Here is a 25,034-nt window from a genome sequence, read left to right as displayed (position 1 = left end):
TATATCTTTGGTCATTGTTTATGCCAAGATTAGCCAACAGCAGCAGCCTAATTGATGCTCCCTCTCTTATTTAAAACATTCACGGGCCAAAAAAAGCTGATCAGTTCTGTTTTAAATGAAACAACACCCAGATTTAATACCCACTACTTCTGCTAGCCTGAAGGAAACTGATGCTAATGTTAGCATGCTAGTGCTAGCTTACATGCTGACATATTTTGGTGGGCATGCAAATCATACAGAGCAGGATGGATATTGATAAGATAAGACCAAACACAGTCTGACCTGCTGAATCACGTGGAACAACTCGACTTGATTTGTTCCGATCGTGATTTCCACTTTCAACAGCAGTAAACAGTAAAAGTAAAAGCAGTAAAAGCATTATGTTGGCAATTTTAAGCACAAAGCAGTGCAGGCTCTCGTCTCTTTAATCCACAGAGCCGGTCGGCTTTAGTCAACATTGGTGGAAATGTCAGTTTTAGACGAGCGGAGGACGTGAAGGGGATAAAGATTAGGTTAATGTAGAAGGAGGAGAGTTAAGACTACGATGGCTAATGTGAGGACACCAAAGAAAAAGGTAATGACGAAAAATAAAAGAAATGAAAGAAAATGGAATTATGTAGGTCTTTTTAAAAGGATGGAGAGGACAAGAGGAGACGAGAATGTTAGGGACAGTAAGAAGGCGGGACACCAGATGAGTGACAAGACGAAGGATGGCAGGACAAAGAAAAGGATCAGGAAGGAAATGTAGTCGAAGAAGTGAAAGCAATGAAGAAAGAAAGAGAGAAAAACACAAAGACAGCAGCGGATAGAATAAGCCGAGAGCTGAAGCCGAAGGCCAACATGGAGGGAAGTTGAGACGAGAGGGGAGACAGGATAAGAGATGGGGGAGGGACAGGGAGGATGGGGGAGGTTTCTCTTCCAGCGTGTTCAGCAGAACCCAGTCAGCAGGTCAGGGCCTGGAGCTTCGCCGTCCGTCCTGATTAGAGGCTCTGCTCGACTCCTTCTGTTGTAGGATGTCCGGCACCTACTGCACACAACTCACCTCCTCACACCGGCGCTTTATGCAGATTAATGTTAGGCCGAGGGATATTTGTCTGCTAACAGATTCTGGGCCCCCCACCCACCCTGAGCGGCTCGAGGATTCAATCTGTCTCTGGAGATTTATGGTTATTCAAGTGCCCGGTTTCACGGAGGACGGCTTTGTAATGTGATTGCATAGTGCTTTAGAGAGGTGACACTTTTAATGTGACGGGCTGGAACATATTGTGGTTATTTCACTTTTTTATTGAGAGCAGAAAAAACTGCGGCTATGTAGATTTATGCTTATCCAAGTGGCCTGTCTCATGGAGAACACCTTTATAATGTGATTGCACAGTGCAGCAGAGAGCCAACGCTGCAGAATGATTACTGCAGGCCTCAGTGCACAGTGTGCTTTCAGAGCATGTGAAGCAGAATCTCCTCTACACAAGTGAACTACTTTGAAGACTATAGTACAGTCCCACAGAGAGGGGACATTTGATTGTAGGGGACGGAACTGAAGAAATTCCAAAACGAGACACGAATCAGTCTCCTCCTCTGCAGTCACAGGGTTTCCTGCTGTGATCGTTTAAGACAAGACATGATCTTTTCTCAGCCATAACCAAGTGATTTTAGTGGCTGAACCTAACCAGACCTGTTGACACCACATAAAATTGAAAATTAAAACATAAAGAAACCTCAGCACTGAAAGAATCAACCACATGATACATAAACACTAGAGTCAATGAAAAGTGCACAGAGCTGAAATGAAGCTTTTAATTAGCTAAGCTTATCCCATCAGGCAGGCGTCATATCACACACCACATCCACACAGCAATCATGAACAAAATAACTAAATGAAAGCAGCCTGACAGATGGGATGATGCTGCACACACTCCGATCAGCTGCTCTTATCCCGTGCAGGACGGACTCAGCACTCCGGGTCTACACGAAAATCGTGAGTTTTCTGAATGGGGTTCTGCTGCAGTTCAAATACGCACACTTTTATCTAAATATCTAAAACATGATAACACTGAACTGAGCTGCTTTATCAGTGTGACGGGTAGTGCATGTGGTGTTTGAGGGATAAAGTGAGTGTGTGGTTGTGTGTGTGTGTGTGTTTCTCTGCTAATCTCACATGTCTATCTACCTTCCTCTCCAGATGATTAAAAGCAGAGCAGCAGAAGCATCACGACACACTGCTAAATCACACACTGATTTATTGAGCAGATGATCACACACACACACACACGCACACACACAACAATACAAACAGTCCAGTTGCACAAACACACAGTCAGGTAAACAAACATGCAAACAGCAAACAGGGAGGATCAGGCAAACACATACGCTCATGTTCACACACACAGGGAAGCATGTGTGCACACACACACACACTCGGCAGTGTCACCACCTCGTAGTAATGCAGCGGAATAACGCTGCAGTCGCCGTGTCAGTGGCGTAGACGGGCTGTTGATTTCTGCTGTCATGTCCACCGTCGGTCACAGCCTGCAGGCTTACTTCACTGTCACGTGCAAAAATACGTTTTTTCAGGAGAAAAGTGACGTGGTGTGTTTTCTGACAGCAGGATGTATTTTGTTTTGAAATATGCAATGGCGTGATTGGCCAGGTGTGCACAGGTGTGTAGCCGTTCCCTCGGCTCCAGACTAAAATTTGGTTTTTGACGTGAACCTCCCAACCTTCTCTCGCCAAGGCGTTTCGGTTCTGTCAAACACGTGTGGCACCAGGTCCAAGCCAGCTTAATCAATACGTTACCAACGAAACCTTCAGAGCCAAATGAAGTTCAAAAATATCAACCTTCAGTTTTATTTGATAGACAGACAGACGGATGGATGGATGGATGGAGGAATGGATGTTTGTTTTTCTGGTTCATGAGTAATGCATAGATGTGACTGTGTGTGTGATAGAATAACGTGTATAAACAGAGAATGTGGGAGAGGAAATGCACACACACACACACACACACACACACATACATTCACACTGCAAATATTCAGGGCACACACACACACCGACACAGAAAGTGAAATGCTCGCAGGCATGAATGCCAATTTTGAGTAAATATGCATAAACACACACACACACACACACACACACACACAGCCTCAGGTGGTTTCTGACCAGGCTGCTATCCATCCATCTCTCCATCCTCTCTGCCTGCCTCCCACTTTGAATACATTTCATCTCATAATGAAACTTGAGCAGCCTGTAGCTGAAAGAGCGAATCCCAGTGAGACAGGAAGTGCAGCAATGAAGGGAAGAGTAAAGAACAAAAGATCGAAAGAGATTCATGGAGAGAGAGTTTTTCCCTGGAGTTTGTTGTTGGAAGGGCTGTTGATTAAAATGTGACAGGAAGTGTTTTTTTCTCCTCTCCACTGATCAACCACACTGTTTACTTCTGTCCTCAGAAGCGTTTAGTGTTCGTTTGGGGAAGTCAGGTATGTAATGAGAGCTGAGGATGAGGATGAGGATGAGGGTTGCAGCTTCTGCATGGGAACAAAAACTGCGATGCAGACACGTTTCTTTGTCACAATGCGGCCTTTGAGAAAGTAGACGTGCAGGATATGGACAAAAGTGTTGGGCCAGCTGCCCATCACACCAACAGGGACTTTAATGGCGTCTCATTGTAAACACACAGACAGCTCTGCAGCTCTAACAGCTTCCACTCTTCTGTGAAGGCTTTCCACAACATGTTGGAGTGTTTCTGTGGGAATTTGTGCCCATTCATGCAGTAGAGCATTTGTGAGGTCACACACTGATGTTGGACCAAAAGGCCTGGCTCACAGTCTCAAAGTTGGAAGCATAGCATTGTCCAAAACATCCCAATACTTTTGTCCATATAGTGTATATTTTTGGTGTGATTCTGTTTCCTCTTTGAAATGAGAAAAACTGCTTTGACTGACCAGACGGTTTCTTCATAGCACCTTTTAGTTTTTAGCGTCACATTTGCTGGTCTTCGTCTTCGTCCTCTCATTTGTACCTCAGAGCAGAAGCAGCAGAGAGAAAACAGCGACAGGTCTGAATAGAGAGAATTGCTTTTTTTACTGGTTAATATTTGTCTGGTTTTGTACTGCCTCCTTCCCTCAGCAGCTTTCAACGTCTCGTCCTCGTTGTGGAACTGAAACCAGCGCCGAGCTGCCGGCGTGACCCCGTGGGACAGTTTGTTTCTCTAGAAAAAGCTTTGAAAAACTTGTCCACTTGTGAAACTCCACCACCAACTGAGCGGCAGCATGTTGGCAGGAGGCCTGCAGGAGGCGTCGCTGTTACTGCTGCCACTGCAGGTGAACCTCACATCCAGTGATGCCCAACGGATGCTGAAAGCCACGCTGACTTTTGCGATTGTAGCCTCAAATTAAACTTAACAACCACAACAGCAGATTGAAGTGGAGGAGCCGCGGCACCACGCGCGTCCTGACAAGAAGGTTGGCTCACGAAGATGTAATGAGAACAGAGCGAATCCTGCGTGAGGCGGGGTTGTTGTCATAATCCTCACTTTGTAGTCCAGATTGGGGGTTGGCACAGACATGTGGTTGTCACTGATTGGTGGCAATGGGCTCAGGTGAGGCCCACCTGCACACACAGGATGCTTCACAGGAAGGAGGGAGTCTAGCAGGCACAGCAGGGTGCGCTCCTTTATGAGGGCTACCTGTGGTGACCGTCCCATCATTTATTTAACTTCCTCTAAGTGACACCTCAGCGCTGCGGCGGTGAGGCTGAATTTATTCACAGCAACAAACGGTGGAGAGGAAACAAAGCAAAGGGGAAAATCTCAGGCTGCAAATGATATGAAAAACACTCTGAATTAGCAGGGGCGCCTCTTCTGCAAGTGAGCCGCCATCAGCAAAAAATATACAATGGCTGTGAGACATTAAATATTTATCGGGCGTTGGTGTTGTGGCTCTGTGGTCCAGGGGAAGGCAGCTTCACTCTTATTGGACTAATATTTCCCACACATGGCCATGGAAGTCGAGAGAGAGAGAGAGAAGAAGAGGAAGTAGAAGCTCGCTTCCAGGCGTCTTCCCTGAGCACACATGATTATTAGACGACCCAGATAAGGTTTTTGGTTTCACAGGGTGTGGTTTGTGAATATAAAGCAAAGAAAAGGCCTGAGGTGAGGAGAATGGGTGTCATGTCAGCTAAGGTCCGAGCTGTCTGCATCATGGCGGAGGAAGTGGAAGAAGATGATGCACGAGAGGCAAAGTGTGTGTGTGCGACGCCAGTAACAAAATGTCAGGTCGCATAAGTAGCAGCTGAAGTCCCAAAACACAGCAGGTACATTCAGTTCAGTTTGTGGCTAACATTCATTTATTTAATACGATCTGCTGACTCATCTCCTGAACTGGCGATTTAACAAACCTGTCCTCTTATTCCTCTTTTGTATTTTTATTATTAACCTGCACTTTATAACTCATTTCTGAGTATCAATCCGTTCACATGTGTTCACACTGTTTCTCTTTAGTCTCAGAATCAGAATCAGAATCTGAATTCCTTTATTTATCCCCGAAGGGAAATTCTTTTGCGTACAGACTTTGCACTTGCAGTATTCCCGACCAAGAAAGAAAAGTGAAAGGTATAAAAATAGAATAAACAAAACAAGATAAGTATAAATCTAAAATCTAAAAGTACAGATATTTACATGTGTTGAAATTTTAAAAAATGTAAAAATACAGGTATGTTCATGTGTAACACAGGCTGCACACGTATCGACGCATGCGCACTGTGTCTCTGGTTTTATACACACAGTCAGTCTGGTCGACCTGCTTTCTCTGCACTCTGTTGTACTTTATGTAGCACATGTTAGTTTATTTAGTATGTTTAGTCTGTTCTTCCTTGTTTGGTTGCTTACTTTTGACTAACCTACACTGCTGTAACGGGCTACTGGATGCTCGAATTTCCCTTGGGATCAATAAAGTATCTATCTATCTATCTGTTGCCCTTAATGAAGCAACGGTATTACTTGACTACCCATCAAGCACTCGATCCTGAACGCCTTCGGCCTTTGCTGAGGCTCTGGTTGTTTTTCTCTCCCTCGTTGCTGTTTGTGCAGACTCGACAGCAGAGGAGGTGATCATTTTGTTCTTATCCTCAATGCATAAACATCAGAGCTGAAATGCCAGCGAGAGGGAAAAAAGCCTCCCTGAGAACTTTAAAGCATAATAAATCTCCTGACTGGATAGAGAAACAGTGAAATAATGAACGTTTTATCAAACGGTGAGAGAGAGTTCGATATTCCTGGGAGTCATGCAGCTTGACATCTTAAAAAGTTTGCTGAAAGTCATAAAAGTGATTCTGTACTCTGAAGACAGGAAGAAGTTCTTCAGCCACACAGAACTCAGGAAGCTGAAACGCTGATCAGGTCTGCATCGCGGCCGGTCGTCCGGTTCAGCCGGTCCGGTAGTTCATTGCCCGGGTGGGTGGAGTCTGTGGCAATGAATCTGGTCTTCTTCTGGACTCGGGCAGCGTAAACTGAGTCCAGATCTGGTAGAGTGCAGCCCACAATCCCCTGTGCTGTCCTCACCACCCGGGCTAAGTCCTTCCTGTCCTGTGCTGTGCAGCTGCCATAGCACACAGATCACACTGAGACACAGGATGCTTTCAGTTGTGGCCCTCTAAAAGTTCACAAGCAGAAGAAGGAGGCAAATTTTAAAGTGCTGTCTTCTCTGCCCACAGTGTACAGACAAAAGTATCCAGACACCCCTCTCTATGGGTCTGTGTCTCAGGCTTTGGGCTCGGCCCCTGACTTCCAGTGAAGGGAAATCTTAATGCTTCAGCATACCAAGACATTTTGGACAATGCTATGCTTCCAACTTTGTGGCAACAGTTTGTTGAAGGCCCTTTTCTATTCCAGCTTCTTGTGGAAAGCCTTCACGTTCAGATGTTTTCCAACACACTGATGAAGAACCTCAGCAGGACGCCTGCGGCCTGAGGCAAAGCGCAGCCGGCGAGGCGACATGTTTTAAAATGTTTGTAGAAGAAGTCCGTGAAGCTCTCGGCGCGTCTCCGGTGAGACCGAGCCGCTCGCTTTATTGCTGTTGTCACTCGTTTTTAATGAAAGTGGAGCTCAGCTGAAGATGTCGGGCATTTATTTGTACTAACACACCTCACGCAGAGTCTGGCCTCAACCGGTCCCCTGTGTGTGTGTGTCTGTGTCTGTGTGTGTATTCAGTGAAATTAACTTTTTATCTCACAAAACTGGAAGAAATTTAATGCTATAATGTAATTAAAATAACGCAATAAGAATTCTTTAACGTGCGTTTCACATGTTCTTATAATTGCTGCATTAAATTTCTTAAACATTTCTCTTCTGCCTCACTCAGCATTCCAGAATATTCAAACATGCACATTGTTTTCATGTCACAAGTTTAACTGCGACACACAAAACTAGATTTTCAAGCGTGATTAAAATTAAGTGTGGCAGTTGGTTACTGTGAAACAGCAGTCTGATCTCCATTGAAGAGTTAATCATCCATGCAGGTTTGCTTCATGTTGATTCGATGTACGGTGGCCAGTGGGGACAAACTTTGCGTGTAAATGTTATCTGCTGCAAAAGGTCAAAAGCCAGTGAGGCGTGTCGACAGCAAGTGTCTGTGCAAACTGCATGTTAATGAGTGTTAATGTTATACACGCGTATAACCCCGAGTGACGTCACCAGAACACGACGAAAACTCTCGTATCTGAGATTCACTGTGTGGACAAAAGTATTGGGCCACCTGCCCATCACTTTAATGACGTCTCATTGTAAACACTCAGACAGCTTTGCAGCTCTAACAGCTTCCACTCTTCTGTGAAGGCTTTCCACAACATGTTGGAGTGTTTCTGTGGGAATTTGTGCCCATTCATGCAGTAGAGCATTTGTGAGGTCACACACTGATGTTGGACCAAAAGGCCTGGCTCACAGTCTCAAAGTTGGAAGCATAGCATTGTCCAAAATGTCTTGGTGTGCTGAAGCATTAAGATTTCCCTTCACTGGAAGTCAGGGGCCGAGCCCAAAGCCTGAGAAACAGCCCTATAGAGAGGGGTGTCTGGATACTTTTGTCTGTATAGTGTATTTTTGGTTAACTTTTGTGCAGGAGGAGGAAGTCGGCCATCTTTATGTATGGCAGCACTGTGGGTGGTGCTGCTGCAGGTGACACTTAAAGTGTTAAAGATGAATGAATCAACCTGATGCTCCCTCATTGTGAAACAGTTGGGTTGAGAATCCTGCATTTCACGCAAAAAGAAATACAGTGTGTGTGTGTGAGTGTGTGTGTGTGTGTGTGTGTGTGTGTGTGTGAGTGAGTGTGTGTGTGTGTGTCCTGTGAGTCACACTGCAGCCTGTCCTCCATGACATTTAATGAGCTGTCGTTTCTTTTAGTCGTTTCCTGCCTGCACCCCCGTCTTCTGCCTTTTATTGGAAAGCTATAAAACACAGTAAGTCCCACCCCTCCTCCTCTCCTCTCCTCCTCACCTCCTCTCTTCCACCCCTCCTCTCCTGTCCTCCTCGCCGCCTCTCCTCTGCTCTCCTCCTCTCCTCTCCTCATCTCCTCCTCTCTCCTCCTCTCCTCCTCTCCTCCTCTCCTCTCCTCATCTCCTCCTCCTCTCTTCCTGTCGTCTTCTGGATGGTATTAAGAGAGGCAGAAAGACGAGGTATTAACTCCTCCTCGTCAGGGATGTCAAGACAAGACAAACGATGATGTCCCTCCGCTCGCCTCCCTCCCTCCTGCCATGGAGCGACAGGACTTTGAGGGAGGGGTTTTGAACAAATCCAGGATGTGGAGGACATGTGTCAGAGGACTGGAGTTGGGCCAGACTGGTTTAAGGAAAAGCCCTGTGAGCTCTGATACATCAGGCAGATGCAGTCAGGTTATTCACCAGCAAGCTTCTGAACTCCGTTTGTCTTCCAGTGTGTTCGCTCACTTTGTTCCTCCTCCTGTTCCTCAGGGTTTGTTCTCGGCCCCTGACTTCCAGTGAAGGGAAATCTTAATGCTTCAGCACAAGACATTTTGGACAATGCTATGCTTCCAACTTTGTTGGTGGAACAGACAGGTGGCCCAATACTTTTGTCCATACAGTGTATTTTTGATTACAGACTAGTGATTTGTTCTCCCTCCAGTCCGTTCTAGTGAATATCAGCTTGTCTTTTCCCCCAGTTTTCTCTTCAGTTTCTGTCATCAGATTTGAGGGCTTCCTGCAGTATTAAACAGGGAGTCTACCTGCAGGTTACACCCTGAAAAGAATCTGAGAGTTTTTTGCATGTTTTTAAAGTTTGAGAAATGCAGCCAGGCTTGTCAGTCCTGGTTCTTAATTCCAGCAGAACAAAAGCCTGAGCCTGAGCCATGTTTGTAGTTCCTGGCAGTGTCAGACTTCGCCTCTGAAACTCCTCTCCAGCGTCTTCTTCCTCCTCGTTCAGCGGAAGCAAACCTGGGTGATTAAATATCTGAAACTTTCTTCTCCTTCCATCTTAATTACTTCATCCTCCTTTCCTCACGCAGTCCTGTGAGTAATCTATTGTTTGTTCTAATTAGATGCTGTACATGTAAGTCACGTAGGGAACAATGGCCTCCAGCCAGCTTTAATGATTTTCCCCTCCTCACCGTGCATCCTCAGCCCTGTGATTCTGCTCTATGGTTAGCCACAGTTGCGTGCCTGTTATGTGTGTGTTGTGAGTTAGTGTGTGTGTGTGTGTGTGTGTGTGTGTGTGTGTGTGAATGACTCTCAGATGATATTCCTCCTCAGTGGCCTCCAGCAGTCCTCAGACTGTGACAGGGGGAGTAATTGGCCATCAAAATAATCCAGAACCCTTCCCTCATTCCCAGCTAGCCGCCGGCGAGTGGAATTAGCCACCGAGTTTAGCCAGGGACATTAAACACAAACTGTGTGTGTGTGTTTGTGTGTTTGACCTTAAGTTCATGTACGTGTATGGGAATGTGACTGTGATCTTGCCTCTCGGTTTGTTCACAAATACTTTCTGCAATTAAGCGCAGTTTTCTAAAGCATAAAACCTGATGAAGAAAGGATCTAATTCAGAGAATCAGATCAGAACAGTCACAGTCTCTTTTATGATGAGCTGACAGGAAGGGGACTGTGTAAAGAAACACTGCATGAACAGGATTTAATGTATTTTTGTCCACGTCAGATTCATGGGATTAGTTCACACACGTCATGCCAGCAACACGGTTCTTGGCTGAATGAAACTACGTGAATGTGACAGCACAGTCAGTCTTACCTTGTCAACGGTGGCTAAAATTCATTTGTCTGCACCTGATGAGGTGTGATTGTTGAGGTACTGGCATGTATTCAGTTTGTATTCAGTATCAGTTCCTGTTCAGACCACTAGGAGGCGCTCTGGGGCCCATTGGTCTGGGTGGGATGGGGCTGATCTATAGAATGTGTGTATGAATTTTCCTTTTGAAAGTGGGATTTGTGCTCACATACACAAATCCTGATTTGATGTTTTGCTTTGCTTTTCCTTTGCTTCCTTTGTGCTAAGCTAGGCTAATCCCCTCCGGATTCAGCTCCACAGCTGCTGACGCTCAGACGTGAGAGTCGCCCGTATCTTCTCAGTCTGTAACTGAGAGAGGAAGTCAAGTTGTTTGCTTCCTGCTCTGCCTCCATCAGTTTTGGTTGGTTGGAGTTATCCAGTGAAACCACCCGCTTCCATTGAGAAGAAGAGTTTAGAGGTTACTGCCTGTCGTTTAGCTCTTAAAGCCAATATCACATCCACTGGCTGAAGCTCCTGCTGGACCGTAATCACATTTGTGTTTGCACATCCTGGTGTTACAGCGAATCACTGGAACGGCCGCAAAGCGCTCGAATGCTGTTTACTTTCACTTTAAAAGCAATGTGAATGCAGCGTCTTAGCTGTCTGACTGAGGGGGGACTATTTTTTCGTCCTTATTAATTCCTTTGAAATGACACGCTCGCGTTTCTCCACATCGGCCGAGTTTGACCGGCAGGTTGTCGTAATGGGATGTTTACGCGTTTTCCTCCTCAGCCGTTAAGGTCCAGAGCAGCGATTCTCGTTTATTCAGCACAGTCTGCGTTCCAACCTCAACCAGACACTTTAACTGACTTCCTGCAATCATCAGCTCACTTTAGCTTCAGTCTGCTGTGCTGCTCTGAGGTCTGCTCACACACACACACACACTGAAACACTGCTGTTGGGTTTTCAGTCACAATTAAATGGGATGTTAAAGTCTTGTTTTGGAGCCAAGAGCCTGGGTGATATTGGCGTCTCTCTGCAGGTTCTTTCGTCAGTATTTGTCCTTGTGTGTGGTATTGAACCAACAGAGAAATATCTCAGATTCTGCACAGTATTTTATCTGGTTTCTGAGATGAAGCCACAGTGTCCTCCCTGTCCCGCACCAGACAGAATGCAGACGAGTTAGACGCCGGCTGAGGAAGCAATCCAGCGGCTAAATATTTTTTCCACAGAGTTGGTGGATATCAAAGTGGAGCTAAAGGACGAGATATTGGACAGTTTGGGTGGACACGCTGCAATGGGATGATGAGGTGTGTGTAACCTGACGTCCTATCAGGCGACTGTTTGCTCACAGCTTCAGTATAACAATTTCGTAAGGAAATCGCATGTCCATGTGCCCCAAGTGACAAAGAAAAACAGAAAGAGTATCGATAGTCAGTAAGAGGAGTGCAGACAACACAAAGACAACACCAGACCGAAGACACAGACCGATCCCAGAAATGTCCAGAAGTGCGACGCATCAGCCTCCTGTCGCTGTTAACAATGTTTGACCCAACATGTTAATGGAACGAATGTCTGGTCGTGCCAGCTGTGCTGACTTCCCTAACGTCTCCTTCTCGTGTTTGTTCTCTCTCTGCAGGTCCGCCTGTAAACGTGACCTGCAACATTTTTATCAACAGCTTCGGCTCCATCGCTGAAACAACGATGGTAAGCTCCATTGTTCACGTGAAGACTTTATTTGTCAGTTGTGTGTACCCTTTCGACTCGGGCAATCTTGCCCTGAAAAATGTGATTGATGGAGGCGATGGTGGCGTTTCATTTTTATTTCCTTTCAAAAATCCTCTGAGTGTTGAGTAATTTCTGTGCCTCACTGAACACTTCATTTGAAACAGCGCGTCTCTGCCGTCATCATTTGGCGGCTGCTGTAAATTTGACACAGAAAATTCGTTAGTGTTAATATGACCGAACCTTCACAGAGCAGCAAGGCAGACGGGCTGTGGGAACACCGAACTGCAGAGGTGATCACGGCCTCCACGAACCAGCGGATCCCCCCACACTGCGGAACCCTTCTGCAGAACAAGTCTGCTTTGAACCAACATCTGATTCTGCATTTGCACACACACACGCTGAACACACACGTCGCTGCGCCGAAACTGCTGGCCGCTGCAAATCGTCGTCACGCAGGAAGCTGAAGTGATCCTGGTGAAAACGGAGGAGGGAGGGAGGTGGAGGGAGGGAGGTGGACTGAGGAAAGAGCAAAGGAGGAAGAGGAGCAACTTTGCCAGTCTTGTTGCTCCAGCTGGTTTGAAACATGCTGCTGCCATCAGAGTGACAGTCAGCAGATATTTACAAAAGTCAATGAATCCGATGAATGTCTTTGTAGATGTCAAATGACAATAGTCAGTAGTCACATTCTGTTTCCTTCATGTGTTTCACAGATTTTCACAGTTGACTTGTGGGTTGTACTTTATCTGACAGGAAGTGGACTGTGTCAAAGCTTTTAGCCAGTTTTAGCCATGCTAAACCATGCTTCATCCTCAGCTCTACTGCGAGTTCACGGCTAATGTGCAAATCTTGGCTTTGTTAACAAGCTGAATTAGGACGTGGTAAACCTTATACCTGCCAGACTTTAGCATATCAGCTGTGACTCATTTTGAGCACTTTAGCGTGGCTGCACCCTCGGGTTTCACCCTGCTCACAATACCAAACTGAAGCTAAATAACAGGAGCGAGTAGCCACAGCTGTTACTCTCAGAGCGTTTGGTAGCGTTGCTGTGTCTCAGCTCTTAGGCACAGCATGGAAGGGCAGCACACCAGTGACGTGCTGAGGGTTGACTCCACCCACTGAGCGCCACCGTCAGTGGCGTCGTTCTGATTAGAAGGACAAACTGAGTGCTGAAATAAATGGATTCATCAGGTTGATTCAAACCAGAAAATCCATTGTAGGTTGGGCAACACAGAGGCAACACAGAGCGAGCAAGAGGAGGGTGAGTTCCTGAGTGCAGCGATGGTGTTAGTCTCCATTTAAATTTAGACTACACTATGCCTCCATCTTCAACACACACACACACACACACACACACTCACACACTCCGGCACACACACTCTGCTGCTGGGGCACAGTGATAGATGGAGTTGGTAGAATGGCGCAGTGCTTGTTGAAGTCCCGGTGGGTACACGACTTTATTCCTGTTTCAGCGATCTCCATCACTCTCTCTCTCTCTCTCTCTCTCTCTCTCTCTCTCCCCCCCCCCCCCCCCCCCCCCCCCCACACACACACACACACACACACACACATACGTACACACAGTCTCTGAGAAGTAAAGGCAGACGTAGTTGCTGTAGTTTAATGCGTGAGGACAGTTGGACAGTTGAAGCTGTCGTTCGTCTCCCCTGCTGATTTTTGCTCTTGACTTTCTGTAATTTCCCATCACTCTTCCTGAAGTAGCAGTATGTGTACAGCAGCAGTAATGGTCAGTAAAGGAAACCTGAAACCACAAAGCAAACTGTGTGTGTGTGTTCTCGGTCGTAAACTGGTCCGCTGCTGCTGCTCCTGTGGATTTTGAGGCCACAGAGTGAAACAGCATCTGCCATAAAGCGAGAGCCTCCGTACCCTCCCTCCTCCTCTTCCCACCTGAGCCGGCAGGATGTTTTGACAGGCGTGGAATTGGAATATGGCTGCTGCTGTTTCTGTAGATTCTGTGTTTGTCGTCTGAAGAGGAGGAGGAAGGAGAAGAGGAGGAGGAGGAATATTGCAGTCTCTCATGCGTGGTTTACTGCCTGAGTTTAATACACGCTGAAATGAGTTTGTTATTGTGTAAGTACAGCATTTCCTGTGCTAATGGTTTCATGGCAGCTCGGAGGTGGTGGAGGGTAATTTCAGGCTAACATTAAGCAGTCCAACGACCTTCTGTCAGGACATTAAACCATCAGACGTCGCAGGAGTCCCACACACGCCGACGTCCTCATCAGCCTCAGCCTGTTTTTTTTAATAAACCTCGAATTAGTCCTCCAGTCACTCCGATTCAAAATCATTTCCTGAAATCATTAACTTACGCCCTCAAATTACTTTCTCCTCATTTGAATGTCGGGATGCAGCACCATCCACCCCCCACCTCCATGTTTGTTTGATGCTGTGCATTCAGCTGCAAGAGCCTGTGACACATGATGTTTTATGGACCTGTTTTTAAAAATTAAAATGGTTTAAAGCCACAACCGTTGAAGTCAGGCGAATTAAAGGTGTGAACTATTTAATCTTTGGGAAACTTGAGGTTGTCAGTATTGGATGTTTTGTGCTGTGTGATAACGTTTTAAGGCGAGCTGGGACAGCTCATCGTCCAGGTTAATGAAAGGGCGAAACTCGAGGAGCAGGATCGTTCGATGTAGAGCAACGTTCGTAGGATACTGGGCTGTTTGGATGGACTTAACGGAAACAGTTTAGAGCATAAATTAGTAATATTAGGGAATGAATTATTTAGTATATAGACATGATGTATGACTGCAGGGGATTTAAAGTTGCAAAGAAAATATCAAGAAGTTTAAGGATTAAAATTCTACTTAGAAATCCTTCAGAGAAGGTAGAATTCACCAGGATGGAGGATTTTGTTCATAAAGAAACAAAGAAACCCGAGCTGTCGAGTTCAGCACCACCACAGCCGTTAGCTTCGGAAAAAGTCGAGCTGGTGTGAAGGCTTCCGGCAGGCGGAAGGTTTCCACTGGCTCCCCATGGACAGACACTCCTCTTCTCATTTCAGCTTGTTTATTATATTCCTGAGCAGAAGAAAAGGCGACTCATTTGTGAAAGGTCAAGCTCATTTGTTTCATGTGAGATGTTCTAATAAGCAGTGATGAAGGGTGGAGGGCTCTCGCTGAACCGTCGGACTGTTTTCTGTGCAGCTGATTGCTCCTTTAAATGCCACCCGCTGAGGCTGCTGGCGTGGCTGACCATCGTCCGTGCATTCCTGCTATGCTGCTCAGATTAATGATGGCCGCAGCCTGGTCGCAGCCGCCGAGCTCCACGTCCTGAGAATAATTGACAATTAGGGGGATGGAGGAACGAGCTAAATGCCACCCCATCCTGAATAAAAACACTCCATCTCTGATTGTGAACAGGGACTGGAGGTCACACAATAAAGCTCTGAGGGAGCAGCAGTTAATATCCTCTAACTGGATCGATTCTTAATTCCAACCCAACCTAAACCCAATTCTGGTTCTGTGGCTCAAAACAAGCCTTTGAAGAGGTGAGGGGGGACCAGGCAAAATGTCTCTACACACCAGGAAAATGACACCGTCAGGCTTTCATTTAACACTTGAACAAACAAACACAAGTGACCTCCTGCAGTTTCAAGAGTAATTAACCCCAAAGAAACTCCAAAGCAAACTTTAACATAAAACAACAACAATCTAGAAAGATGCACACGTGTGATGGACGGTTTCTGTCCTCTCCAAGTGGAGAAGGACGAAGACGAGCCTGGGTCCTCAGGCTCAAAGATGTCAACATTTCCCTTTACAGTCACACTGTGGCTCCCAGTCCAGGACCAACAGCTGAGAAAAATTATTAACAGAGTAATTTACCTTTTATTGTTCACCTAATAAGAAATAATGAACGTCATCTACGTATTGGTATTCTGCCTAAATGTATTTGCGCTCTACACTGCTTGTATAATTGTATGTGAATGTAAGAAACCAAGATTTTATTTTAACTTGCATGGATAAATAACTTTTGTTATTTACCAAATATGTGAATAAAATTTGGGAGCAGTTCAGCCGTTGGAATGAGATGATGGCACACAGTAACACTGCGTAAAGCACAGATGTTATTTTCATTTAGTTCTGCTGGATTTCAGCATCTCATCAACATCCTGCTCGCCTTACAGTCAACATTTTAAACTCTCGTTCATCCAGATATTTAGTGTCAGTGCCGCCGGGATACAGGATGATTTATGCTGAAAATGACCGACAACAAACCTCATGCTCTGTACTGCGGTAGACTCAACCTGACCCATCACCCCCCCATCTCCCTTTTGTTTATCTGAACCTCTTCATGTCCCTGTGTGAGACTAAAGAGGGAGAAACTGCTGCCTCCCAGCTGTCTGCCACCTCTCCATACATCCCTCCATCTCTACCAACTCCTTTAAAAAGAGCTGTACTGACCAACCAGCAGAGCACAAGCTGAAACCTGGGGAGCATGTGAAAAGGCTGCCTCTCGGATGTGAGTCGAGCCCACAACTCAAAGTGATCAGTAAAATCTCTAACATTCACATAAAGCAGAAAATAACATGCGAATGAAAAGCCATAACCATCTGCTCATCCGCCCGTAAAATCCCGTCCATCGCTCCATCTGCCAGCATCCGTCGATCCCGTTCCTCCGTGTGAAGTCAGCAGTGCGGTGATCCTCGCCGAGCCTTCTTTCCTCCCTTTCTCTCGTGCTTCTGTTTCATCTCCCGTGCTTCTGTTCCAGAGAAGAGGATAGCGTTGGGTCAGGTGGATAGATGAGTTTGTTTTCATGTATGTCTCTGCTGATGTTCATCATGACTGAACAGCAGCTGGAAGCTTATAGTTATACTCTTTGTATTGTTCATTAAATGTCCATCCATGCATGGCTGTCTAAATCAGTCCTTTTTGTGTCCCCTCTCAGGACTACAGAGTGAACATCTTCCTGAGACAGCAGTGGAACGACCCCCGGCTGGCCTACAGCGAGTACCCTGACGATTCGCTGGACCTCGACCCCTCCATGTTGGACTCCATCTGGAAACCTGACTTGTTCTTTGCCAACGAGAAAGGGGCCAACTTCCACGAGGTCACCACTGACAACAAGCTGCTCCGCATCTCGAAAAACGGCAACGTGCTCTACAGCATACGGTGAGTGCGGTAAACTGATCACTGCAGAAAGGCCCGTACTCTAAACTGGTCGCTACCAACATGAACCTCAACAGGCTAGCAGCACTTTGTCTTCATGTTAAAACAAGTTCTCCCCCCAACACGAAAATGTGTGTTTGTCCTTCCTACCACTAAGAGATGATTTCAAAGCATTCCGGTGTGGTTTGGAGCCAGGCCTTTTGGTCCAACATCAGTGTGTGACCTCACAAATGCTCTACTGCATGAATGGGCACAAATTCCCACAGAAACACTCCAACATGTTGTGGAAAGCCTTCACAGAAGAGTGGAAGCTGTTAGAGCTGCAAAGCTGTCTGAGTGTTTACAATGAGACGTCATTAAAGTCCCTGTTGGTGTGATGGGCAGCTGTCCCAATACTTTTGTCCATATCCTGCACGTCTACTTTCTCAAAGGCCGCATTGTGACAAAGAAACTTGTCTTTTACTTTTACTTCTACTTTACTTTTGTCTACATAGTGTTTGTGTGCTTGCAGTGATACTGCTGGAGTACACAACAGCAACAGAAAAAGTCGAAGAAGTTCGGAGACTCTGTTGAAACAATCAGTTATAAATCTATGAGAGAAGACAGGAAGTGACTTTCCTGCTCTGACTCTGAGGTTTATTTCATTCCAGAGTGTGTGCTCTTATTGTGTCCAAGGCTGTGTTTTTGTTTGTTTTGTATCTCCAAGAAATCCCATTGAAGGCTGTCAGAGTTATAACAACCTTCCACCGACGAGCCCCTCTGCCTGCCGGCGCCTCCTCCTCCTCCTCTTCCTCCTCCTCTTCCTCCTCCTCCTCCTCCTCCTCTTCTTGACTTTTATTGCGTCCGCTCAGGGGCGAATGAGAAAGCACCACAGCAGACACTGTAATCTACTCAGCCTGTTAGTATTCCAGCAGCGAGTCCGATCTGTTATCAACCTCAATGTTTTCACCTCCATGTCCAGCAGGAGGAGGAGGGAGCGTGGCCCTTTAGAAATATCGTCAGAAAAGGGATGAACGCCGCCTCCCCCACCCCTGTCACTTTCATTTTTTAACTTGACACATCAGAATGAGCCCTGCGCTGATCAGCTCGATCTGGAGGCATCGAGGCAGCTCGGGATATTAAAGTGTCCCGGGGGAAGGTGGAGAGCGTGGAGAAAGCCTTGTAAATATTGTTTACTCTGTTCTTTGATGTTTATCGCTCAGCAGCGGTACGAGGAGTCGTGACCGATGGCTGCGTCTCGTCCAAGATGAAAGTGAACTTTTTCAGACTGGACGATCAGTAAATACCAACGCAGGGTTCGCTCGGAACTGATATGTGGTCCCCTTTGAGCTTGTGGGCTGTAACATCAAAAGGAAGATCTGTGATACTTTAATTTTCATTTATTTTGAACGCAAAAGAAAGAGGAAGTACTACAAAAGGGCTGTTATCACCACAAACAGCAACAAGAGCGTGATTTTATTATTTAATTTTACTTTAGTTGAGAATTTCCCCAACAAAGGCCTGTGTAATCCCAGTGAGTCCTGGGGTCTGGTGGGTGAAGATGGAGCCGTAAATGAAGCATGAAGCAGGATTCATTCCCACGCTGCGGCGCGGCTGCTCGGCTGCAGGTTCTCATCCTGTTAGTCCTCCTGCGGAGACGCCGAGGTCTGCAGGGAAACCAGAACCACAGTGTGCTAAGCGGCGCTGGGGGAAGCTGAATCAGAAAAATCCGTCTTCATTTCAGGCTGCAGCTAATCTCCATCTTTGTTACGGTGACACGAAGAGCCTCCCACAACTTTACGGCTTCCCCTCACTGTTCCTCAAACAGGAGGAAACTAGTTTCAGTGGCGGACGGATTCGGGTTTGCTGTTCGAGTGCACGGCAGGGCGGTGAATATGAGGCGGGGAGAGGAGATTGTTCATACATTAAGGAGTCCACAACAGGAGGCCCCTCAGAGTCAGCGGTGGTCTTTACGTTTCTTCTATGGTCTCATCAACAGTTCATTTCAAATTCAATATGCAATTTCCACAGCTCATCAGCGACAAGCAACAAATGCTCAGCATTTATTCAGATCAATTAAATTCACCTTTTATCTGCCTGGCATCAATTATTTAATCAGTTTGACTTTTGAGCCAAAAGTCTTCGACTTGCAGTGACTTTTTGCTCCTGTTTTCTCAAGTTGTAGCCTGTAATCTGAGTGAATAAAATGAAAAACGTCAGTATAAACCAGTCCAGACAAACGCAATGTGTGTTACTGATTAAGTGTGTGTGTGTGTGTGTGTGTGCGTGTGTGCGTGTGTGTGTGTGTGTGTGTGTTGCTCTGCAGAATAACCCTGGTGTTGGCCTGTCCCATGGATCTGAAGAACTTCCCGATGGATGTCCAGACCTGCATCATGCAACTGGAGAGCTGTGAGTGATCACACACACACACACACACACACACACGCTGCTGTTTTCCTTCTTGTAAAATGTTCTTAAAGGAGCAGCTCAGTCTAACGTCACGTCATCAGACGCCGACCGTCCAATCAGTCAAAGATGAGCTTCTGACAAATGAGTATGTGCAGAGAGTACTTCAGTACAGATTGAGAGTAAAAGTACTTCATTACGTTGCAGTGCTGCCCCCAGCACCACATGCTGCTGATGGATGCAGAGCATCTGGAGGTGCTGGAGACGACCTGAGCTCCACCTCCGATCGGTCGCCCAGGCTGCAGTCAGCTGTTTCACTGTTGATTTGTTTTCGTCCGTTCTGATTCTGTCACTCTTTTCTTCGTTCCTTCTATCCTCACATTTTTAATCCTTCGGTTCTTCCTTTTTTCTCTGAATTCTATTCCTCTTTTTTCTCCTTTTCTTACCCCGTCGTTTCTTGCTTCCATCATATACCAGGTAGCAGGATTTTCAGTGTGTGTTGAACTGGCCCTCTGATTGGCTGAGCCAGAGACAGTAATAAGAGCCTAACATCCCGCTCTCTCCCGCAGTCGGCTACACTATGAACGACCTCATATTCGAGTGGGACGAGAAGGGAGCCGTGCAGGTGGCCGACGGCCTGACGTTACCTCAGTTCATCCTCAAAGAGGAGAAGGACCTGCGCTACTGCACCAAGCACTACAACACAGGTGACCGAGACAACACGTCTCCTCTGTCCGTCTGCTGTCCTCATCTTAGCACCTGCATGTCGTCAGAAAGTCTGCCTCAGCAGTGACCATGCAAGTCAACTTGTTTCACTTCTATCAGAAACAGGATCACACTTAATTTTCTCGGAGGTTAGATGGCGATCTGAGACAGTCATGTGGGTTTATCAGGAGCTGCTGACGTCTCAGTTTAAACCCCGCAGGACCCTGCAGGACCCCGCAGGACCCCGCAGTGCCTCACGTCCATAATGTACAAGAAAAATACAATGCGAATGTGAATAAAAGTCTTTCTAACATCTTACTTAGTCCAACATCTTGTACCTGTACCTTGTACCTTCTGACAGTAAAGATATTTAATAGTTGCTGTCATGTCCACCAGACTTGGTTAAAAACCAACATCTAAAAGCATTAAGATTTCCCTTTGCTGAAAACAGTCCAGTAGTACACCTGAATTCAGTAATAAAGAGGTCTGTCCCAACACTTTTGTCCATGTAGTGTACATTGGGATGTAATGGTTGGTGCCTGAAAGGACAAACTGGGGGAACTGGAACTGGTATGAAAGCGTCGTAACTGACCATGCAAGAATCTTCAGCGAAACGAAACCAATGCGACAACATTTGACTGATTATCTGAGCGTTCGGCGTCGCTATGGTTGCGAGCGTCCTCCGCAGGGAGACGAACGCGGGCTCGGAGCCCGCCGCCGGCTGCTGCTGTGATTTCCTCTCTGAACAGCAGCAGTTCACGGCGTGCTGCAGAGGGAGGACTTTCCTCTCTTCCTGTTTGTGAAAGGAAAAACGAGAGGACAGAGAATGAGAGAGGAGGAACGAAGGAACAGACATAAAGACAGGAAGCAGGACTCAAGGCCACGAGAAGAAAGAGGGATGTGTCGCTCTCCCCTAAGGGGACGATACGTCAGCATCTGACACCGCATTCTCAGACAGGAAGAGCCGTTAGAAATGTCTGCCTCCCAGTCGAGACAGAATTTCATCTTCCTGTGAATGTGTGAAATGTGGAAATGACAGAGGAATGCCGCACTGAAATGGAAATATATCCTCCCAAATGTTTCTTTTCTTCTTCTCAGTGTCATGAGAGTTTGAGAAAGTTTGAGGAAGTTTGAGGAAGTTTCTCACGTTTAAAGTTTCGGTATTTTTTCACATCATCGCAGCATGAGAAAGTCTCCCGTGTCCATTTAGGACAGGAACAGAAGACATAGCAGAGGATAGAAGAGAGCTGATGGAAAGGGGACGAGAGTGGAGGGAGGTGAAGTAAGGAGGACAGGAAATGGTAAAAAATAAAGAGGAACGAGAGTAGCGATCAGGACAAAAGGACAAGAGAAAAGACGAGAACAGTGACAAGGAAAGGTTGGAAACAGAAGGAGAAAAACAAGCAAGAGCAGAAATCAGACAAAGGAAGTAACGTGGGACAGGACTGGGGACGGTGAGGGAGGACGAGGGAGGACAAGGTGGGATGGGTGGATGGGGACGAGGGAGGACGGCTGCCACGCTGCGTTTCTCTGTCCTGGACCTTCAAGTGAAAACCACCTGTCCAGTCCAACTCGCTGCTTCAGAGAAAATACAAAATATTTAAATGTGCATGTGTGTCTGTCTGTGTGCACCCGTGTGTGCGTGTGTGTGTGTGTCTGTCTGTGTGCACCCGTGTGTGCGTGTGTGTGTGTGTCTGTCTGTGTGCACCCGTGTGTGCGTGTGTGTGTGTGTCTGTCTGTGTGCACCCGTGTGTGCGTGTGTGTGTGTGTCTGTCTGTGTGCACCCGTGTGTGCGTGTGTGTGTGCGTGTGTGTGCACCCGTGTGTGCGTGTGTGTGTGTGTCTGTCTGTGTGCACCCGTGTGTGCGTGTGTGTGTGTGTCTGTCTGTGTGCACCCGTGTGTGCGTGTGTGTGTGTGTCTGTCTGTGTGCACCCGTGTGTGCGTGTGTGTGTGCGTGTGTGGGTGCGTGTGTGTGCGTGCGGCGGGCTGATTGGTTCACACTCAGAGCCATCGCTCACACAGAGGCTGACATCTGCTGTCGCTGCTGAGGAGATGAATGATTCACCTCCAGACGAAAAGCCTTGACACGACTGCCACACACACACACACACACACACACACACACACACACGTGTCTGTACTTCCATGCTGCAGACACAGTGACGTGGTCCTCAACAGCTTCGCTCTGTTAGCAGGTCTGAACTCACAGGACTGGAAGCTTCTGAATCAAAGCTGACTACATGTGCTATAAAACCAAAAGCGTGAGCTGAAAGAGGCTAAGACGCTCTGCAGCGCCCCCTGTTGGATCTCAGGTTAAAGCTGTGCTCTCTTGTCTCATCTCCAGTCTGTTACTCTGCAGCCTTGCTGCTCTGCTGGGACTCTGTGTGTGTGTGTGTGTGTGTGTGTGTGTGTGTGGTTTCAGTGTGCACATGCCTCGCTGCTTCCCAATCAAGCATTAAGAGGGAATTAAGGTGTCGGTTTTCCTCAGATTTATTAGCTGCAGTCTATTGTGACTCAGAGCGAGAGAGCATTTCTCTGTATGTCTCTCTCTCTCTCTCTCTCTCTCTCTCTCTCTGACTGTCGTCTTTCTCTTTTCTTTCCATCTGTCCATCCGCCTAACACAAACGGAGAAAAAGCTCTGTCTGAAATACTGATGATTCTTTGTGCTGCATTGCGGGGTGCGTTTGTTCTCTCGGCTGGTCACATGTGTAACCCAAAGCCTGACTTCAGTGTTGTCATGATGCAATGTGATGTCATCTGACAGTGTGCTGAGTTAGCCAATCAGACTTTACAGTCTCACCAGCACCTGAAAGACTGAGTCAACCAGCACAAAGAGTCTGTTAGCCGAGCTCTGAGCTAAATGCTAACGTTAGCGGGCTCTGATGTCTGATGTCAGTCTCTGTGCTGCAACTCCACATGTCTTTACACAGCAAGTCGTTGTTTGTTTCTCTGTTATGGTGGCTAACATGTTAGCGTGTTGGCTAACGTTTGTTAGCTGCATTGGAGTCGTAATGGAAAACACACAGTATGAATGAAAGTACAGTCTGGATTTAAAGGACACTGCAGTGTTGAGTGCGCGCACACGCACACACACGCACACACACACACACACACACACAGCGACTTGGGGCTCGGCTGAATAATTTCAATCTTCTCATCAGATGGAAAATATGGACAGCACTTAAAAGCTCTGAAGTGTATCACAGCTATAAATCAAGTCCAACTTCATCGACTCTCCTCCTCCTCCCGCTGCTGCCATTTTATCCTCCCCTCTCTTATCTTCTCCATCCCATCCCCCTCTCCTCTCACCATCACATCCCCTCGTCCTCTCCTCCCCTCCTCTCTCATTTTAGGGTTAACTCTAATTGATGAGGCTGCCTTCCATCGATCCCGTTTGATTAAATGGATCGTCAGCCATCTTGCTCTCAGGCTGCTTTGTGGTTTGTTATGAAACCCAGCAGGCTCGTTACATTGCAGAAGAAGAAGCAGAACGAGGGACATTTGTGTCGCCGTTTAATCATTCTTCTCTTTGTGGGTGTGTTGCATGTATTTTCTCACAAATATTTACATTTTACCATTTATTCATTACCATTTTTAAATTTTTTTTTAAAATCTGCGATTCAAACCTGTTCGGTCCGACGTCAGATATTAACGTCAGAATTCGCAGCACGTGTTCCTTAGCGGTGACAGATTATTGATTAAAAGGAGTGAAGGTCGATCAGCCTCATTTGACTGGCAGGTGATTGCAGCAACTTTCAAAAAGTCAAAATAAATGAAGGTACAGAAACACACTGCAGGCTGTAGGAGCAACGCCTGTGCTACAAAGACGGTTCAGGCACATGCAGGATTTATTTTGAAGGTTCCTCCCTCAGGTGTCATGTCTTCTTCCTGTCTTGCTTATTCGCTGCCTTTGCCCTGATTCGTTTCAGCTTTCCTCCATAGTGTTTTGTGTTTTAATGTCACTCTTGGGTGTGTGAATGAGGTGTGAGAAAACACGATGAATGGATGATTTAATGAACAAAATACAAATGATGAACAGCTTACAAAAGCCTGCAGCAACAGGAGCCCAACTAAAGCAAACAAATCCGTCAAGGAATCAAGAAGGTCCAGAGAAACCAAACCAAGACCCCAAATCATGAGGCGAATGCTGGAACATTAGGCACGCTAAAGACCAAACGCACCTGGGAGGACAGGCAGGTCAATCAAGTCAGTCACAAGACAGGAAGGAAAGCAATGTGAAACCTACAAAATAAAACAGGAAATCACTAAACTGCAGCTTGTCTCAGGCGTCCACACTCAGGAAACTCATGAACTCCAGCTGTTTGTTTCTGAATGTTTAACACGTTTGGTTTGATCGTTTGTCTTTCTTATGAGTCGCACTTCAGCTGTCGGAAGACAACATTTTGTCTCAAAGCTGTCAACTTTGTCTTCAGTCCCTCTCTGGCTCTTTGCTTCTTCTTTCTTTTTCTTTGGAGCTTTTCTTTCCATCTTCCTCTCGTTTCCTTCAATCAAATCTCTTCTTCCTACTCCTTCAGGTAAATTCACCTGCATCGAGGCTCGTTTCCATCTGGAGCGTCAGATGGGCTACTACCTGATCCAGATGTACATCCCCTCCCTGCTCATCGTCATCCTGTCCTGGGTGTCCTTCTGGATCAACATGGATGCTGCGCCCGCCCGGGTGGGTCTGGGCATCACCACCGTGCTGACCATGACCACGCAGAGCTCCGGTTCCAGAGCCTCCCTGCCCAAGGTGAGGACGAATCAAGTGCATCCTCCGGTACTGAAAAATGCTAAAAAATGTAACAGAAAAATGGTATTGTATCACTGATCAGCGAATCAGGAAGACCGTTTGTACGATGCCTAAAAAA

General features: G+C 46.5%; 1 protein-coding gene across 2 annotated transcripts in view; it reads left to right on the top strand.

Annotated features, from left to right (window-relative positions):
• glra1 (glycine receptor, alpha 1) overlaps nt 1-25,034 on the top strand; it is a 69,375-nt gene that overhangs the window by 25,607 nt on the left and 18,734 nt on the right. For both annotated transcript variants that reach the window (XM_046406837.1, XM_046406838.1), the window contains 5 exons: nt 11,859-11,926; nt 16,856-17,079; nt 19,382-19,464; nt 20,031-20,168; nt 24,702-24,916. In XM_046406837.1, the coding sequence (XP_046262793.1) occupies nt 11,859-11,926; nt 16,856-17,079; nt 19,382-19,464; nt 20,031-20,168; nt 24,702-24,916 (728 nt within the window). The remainder of the gene's footprint in view (nt 1-11,858; nt 11,927-16,855; nt 17,080-19,381; nt 19,465-20,030; nt 20,169-24,701; nt 24,917-25,034) is intronic.

The sequence above is a fragment of the Scatophagus argus genome, chromosome 12 (genome assembly GCF_020382885.2).
Source record: "Scatophagus argus isolate fScaArg1 chromosome 12, fScaArg1.pri, whole genome shotgun sequence".
In the NCBI taxonomy this organism is placed as follows: Eukaryota; Metazoa; Chordata; class Actinopteri; family Scatophagidae; genus Scatophagus; species Scatophagus argus.
This window is presented reverse-complemented; position numbering and strand designations above follow the sequence as displayed.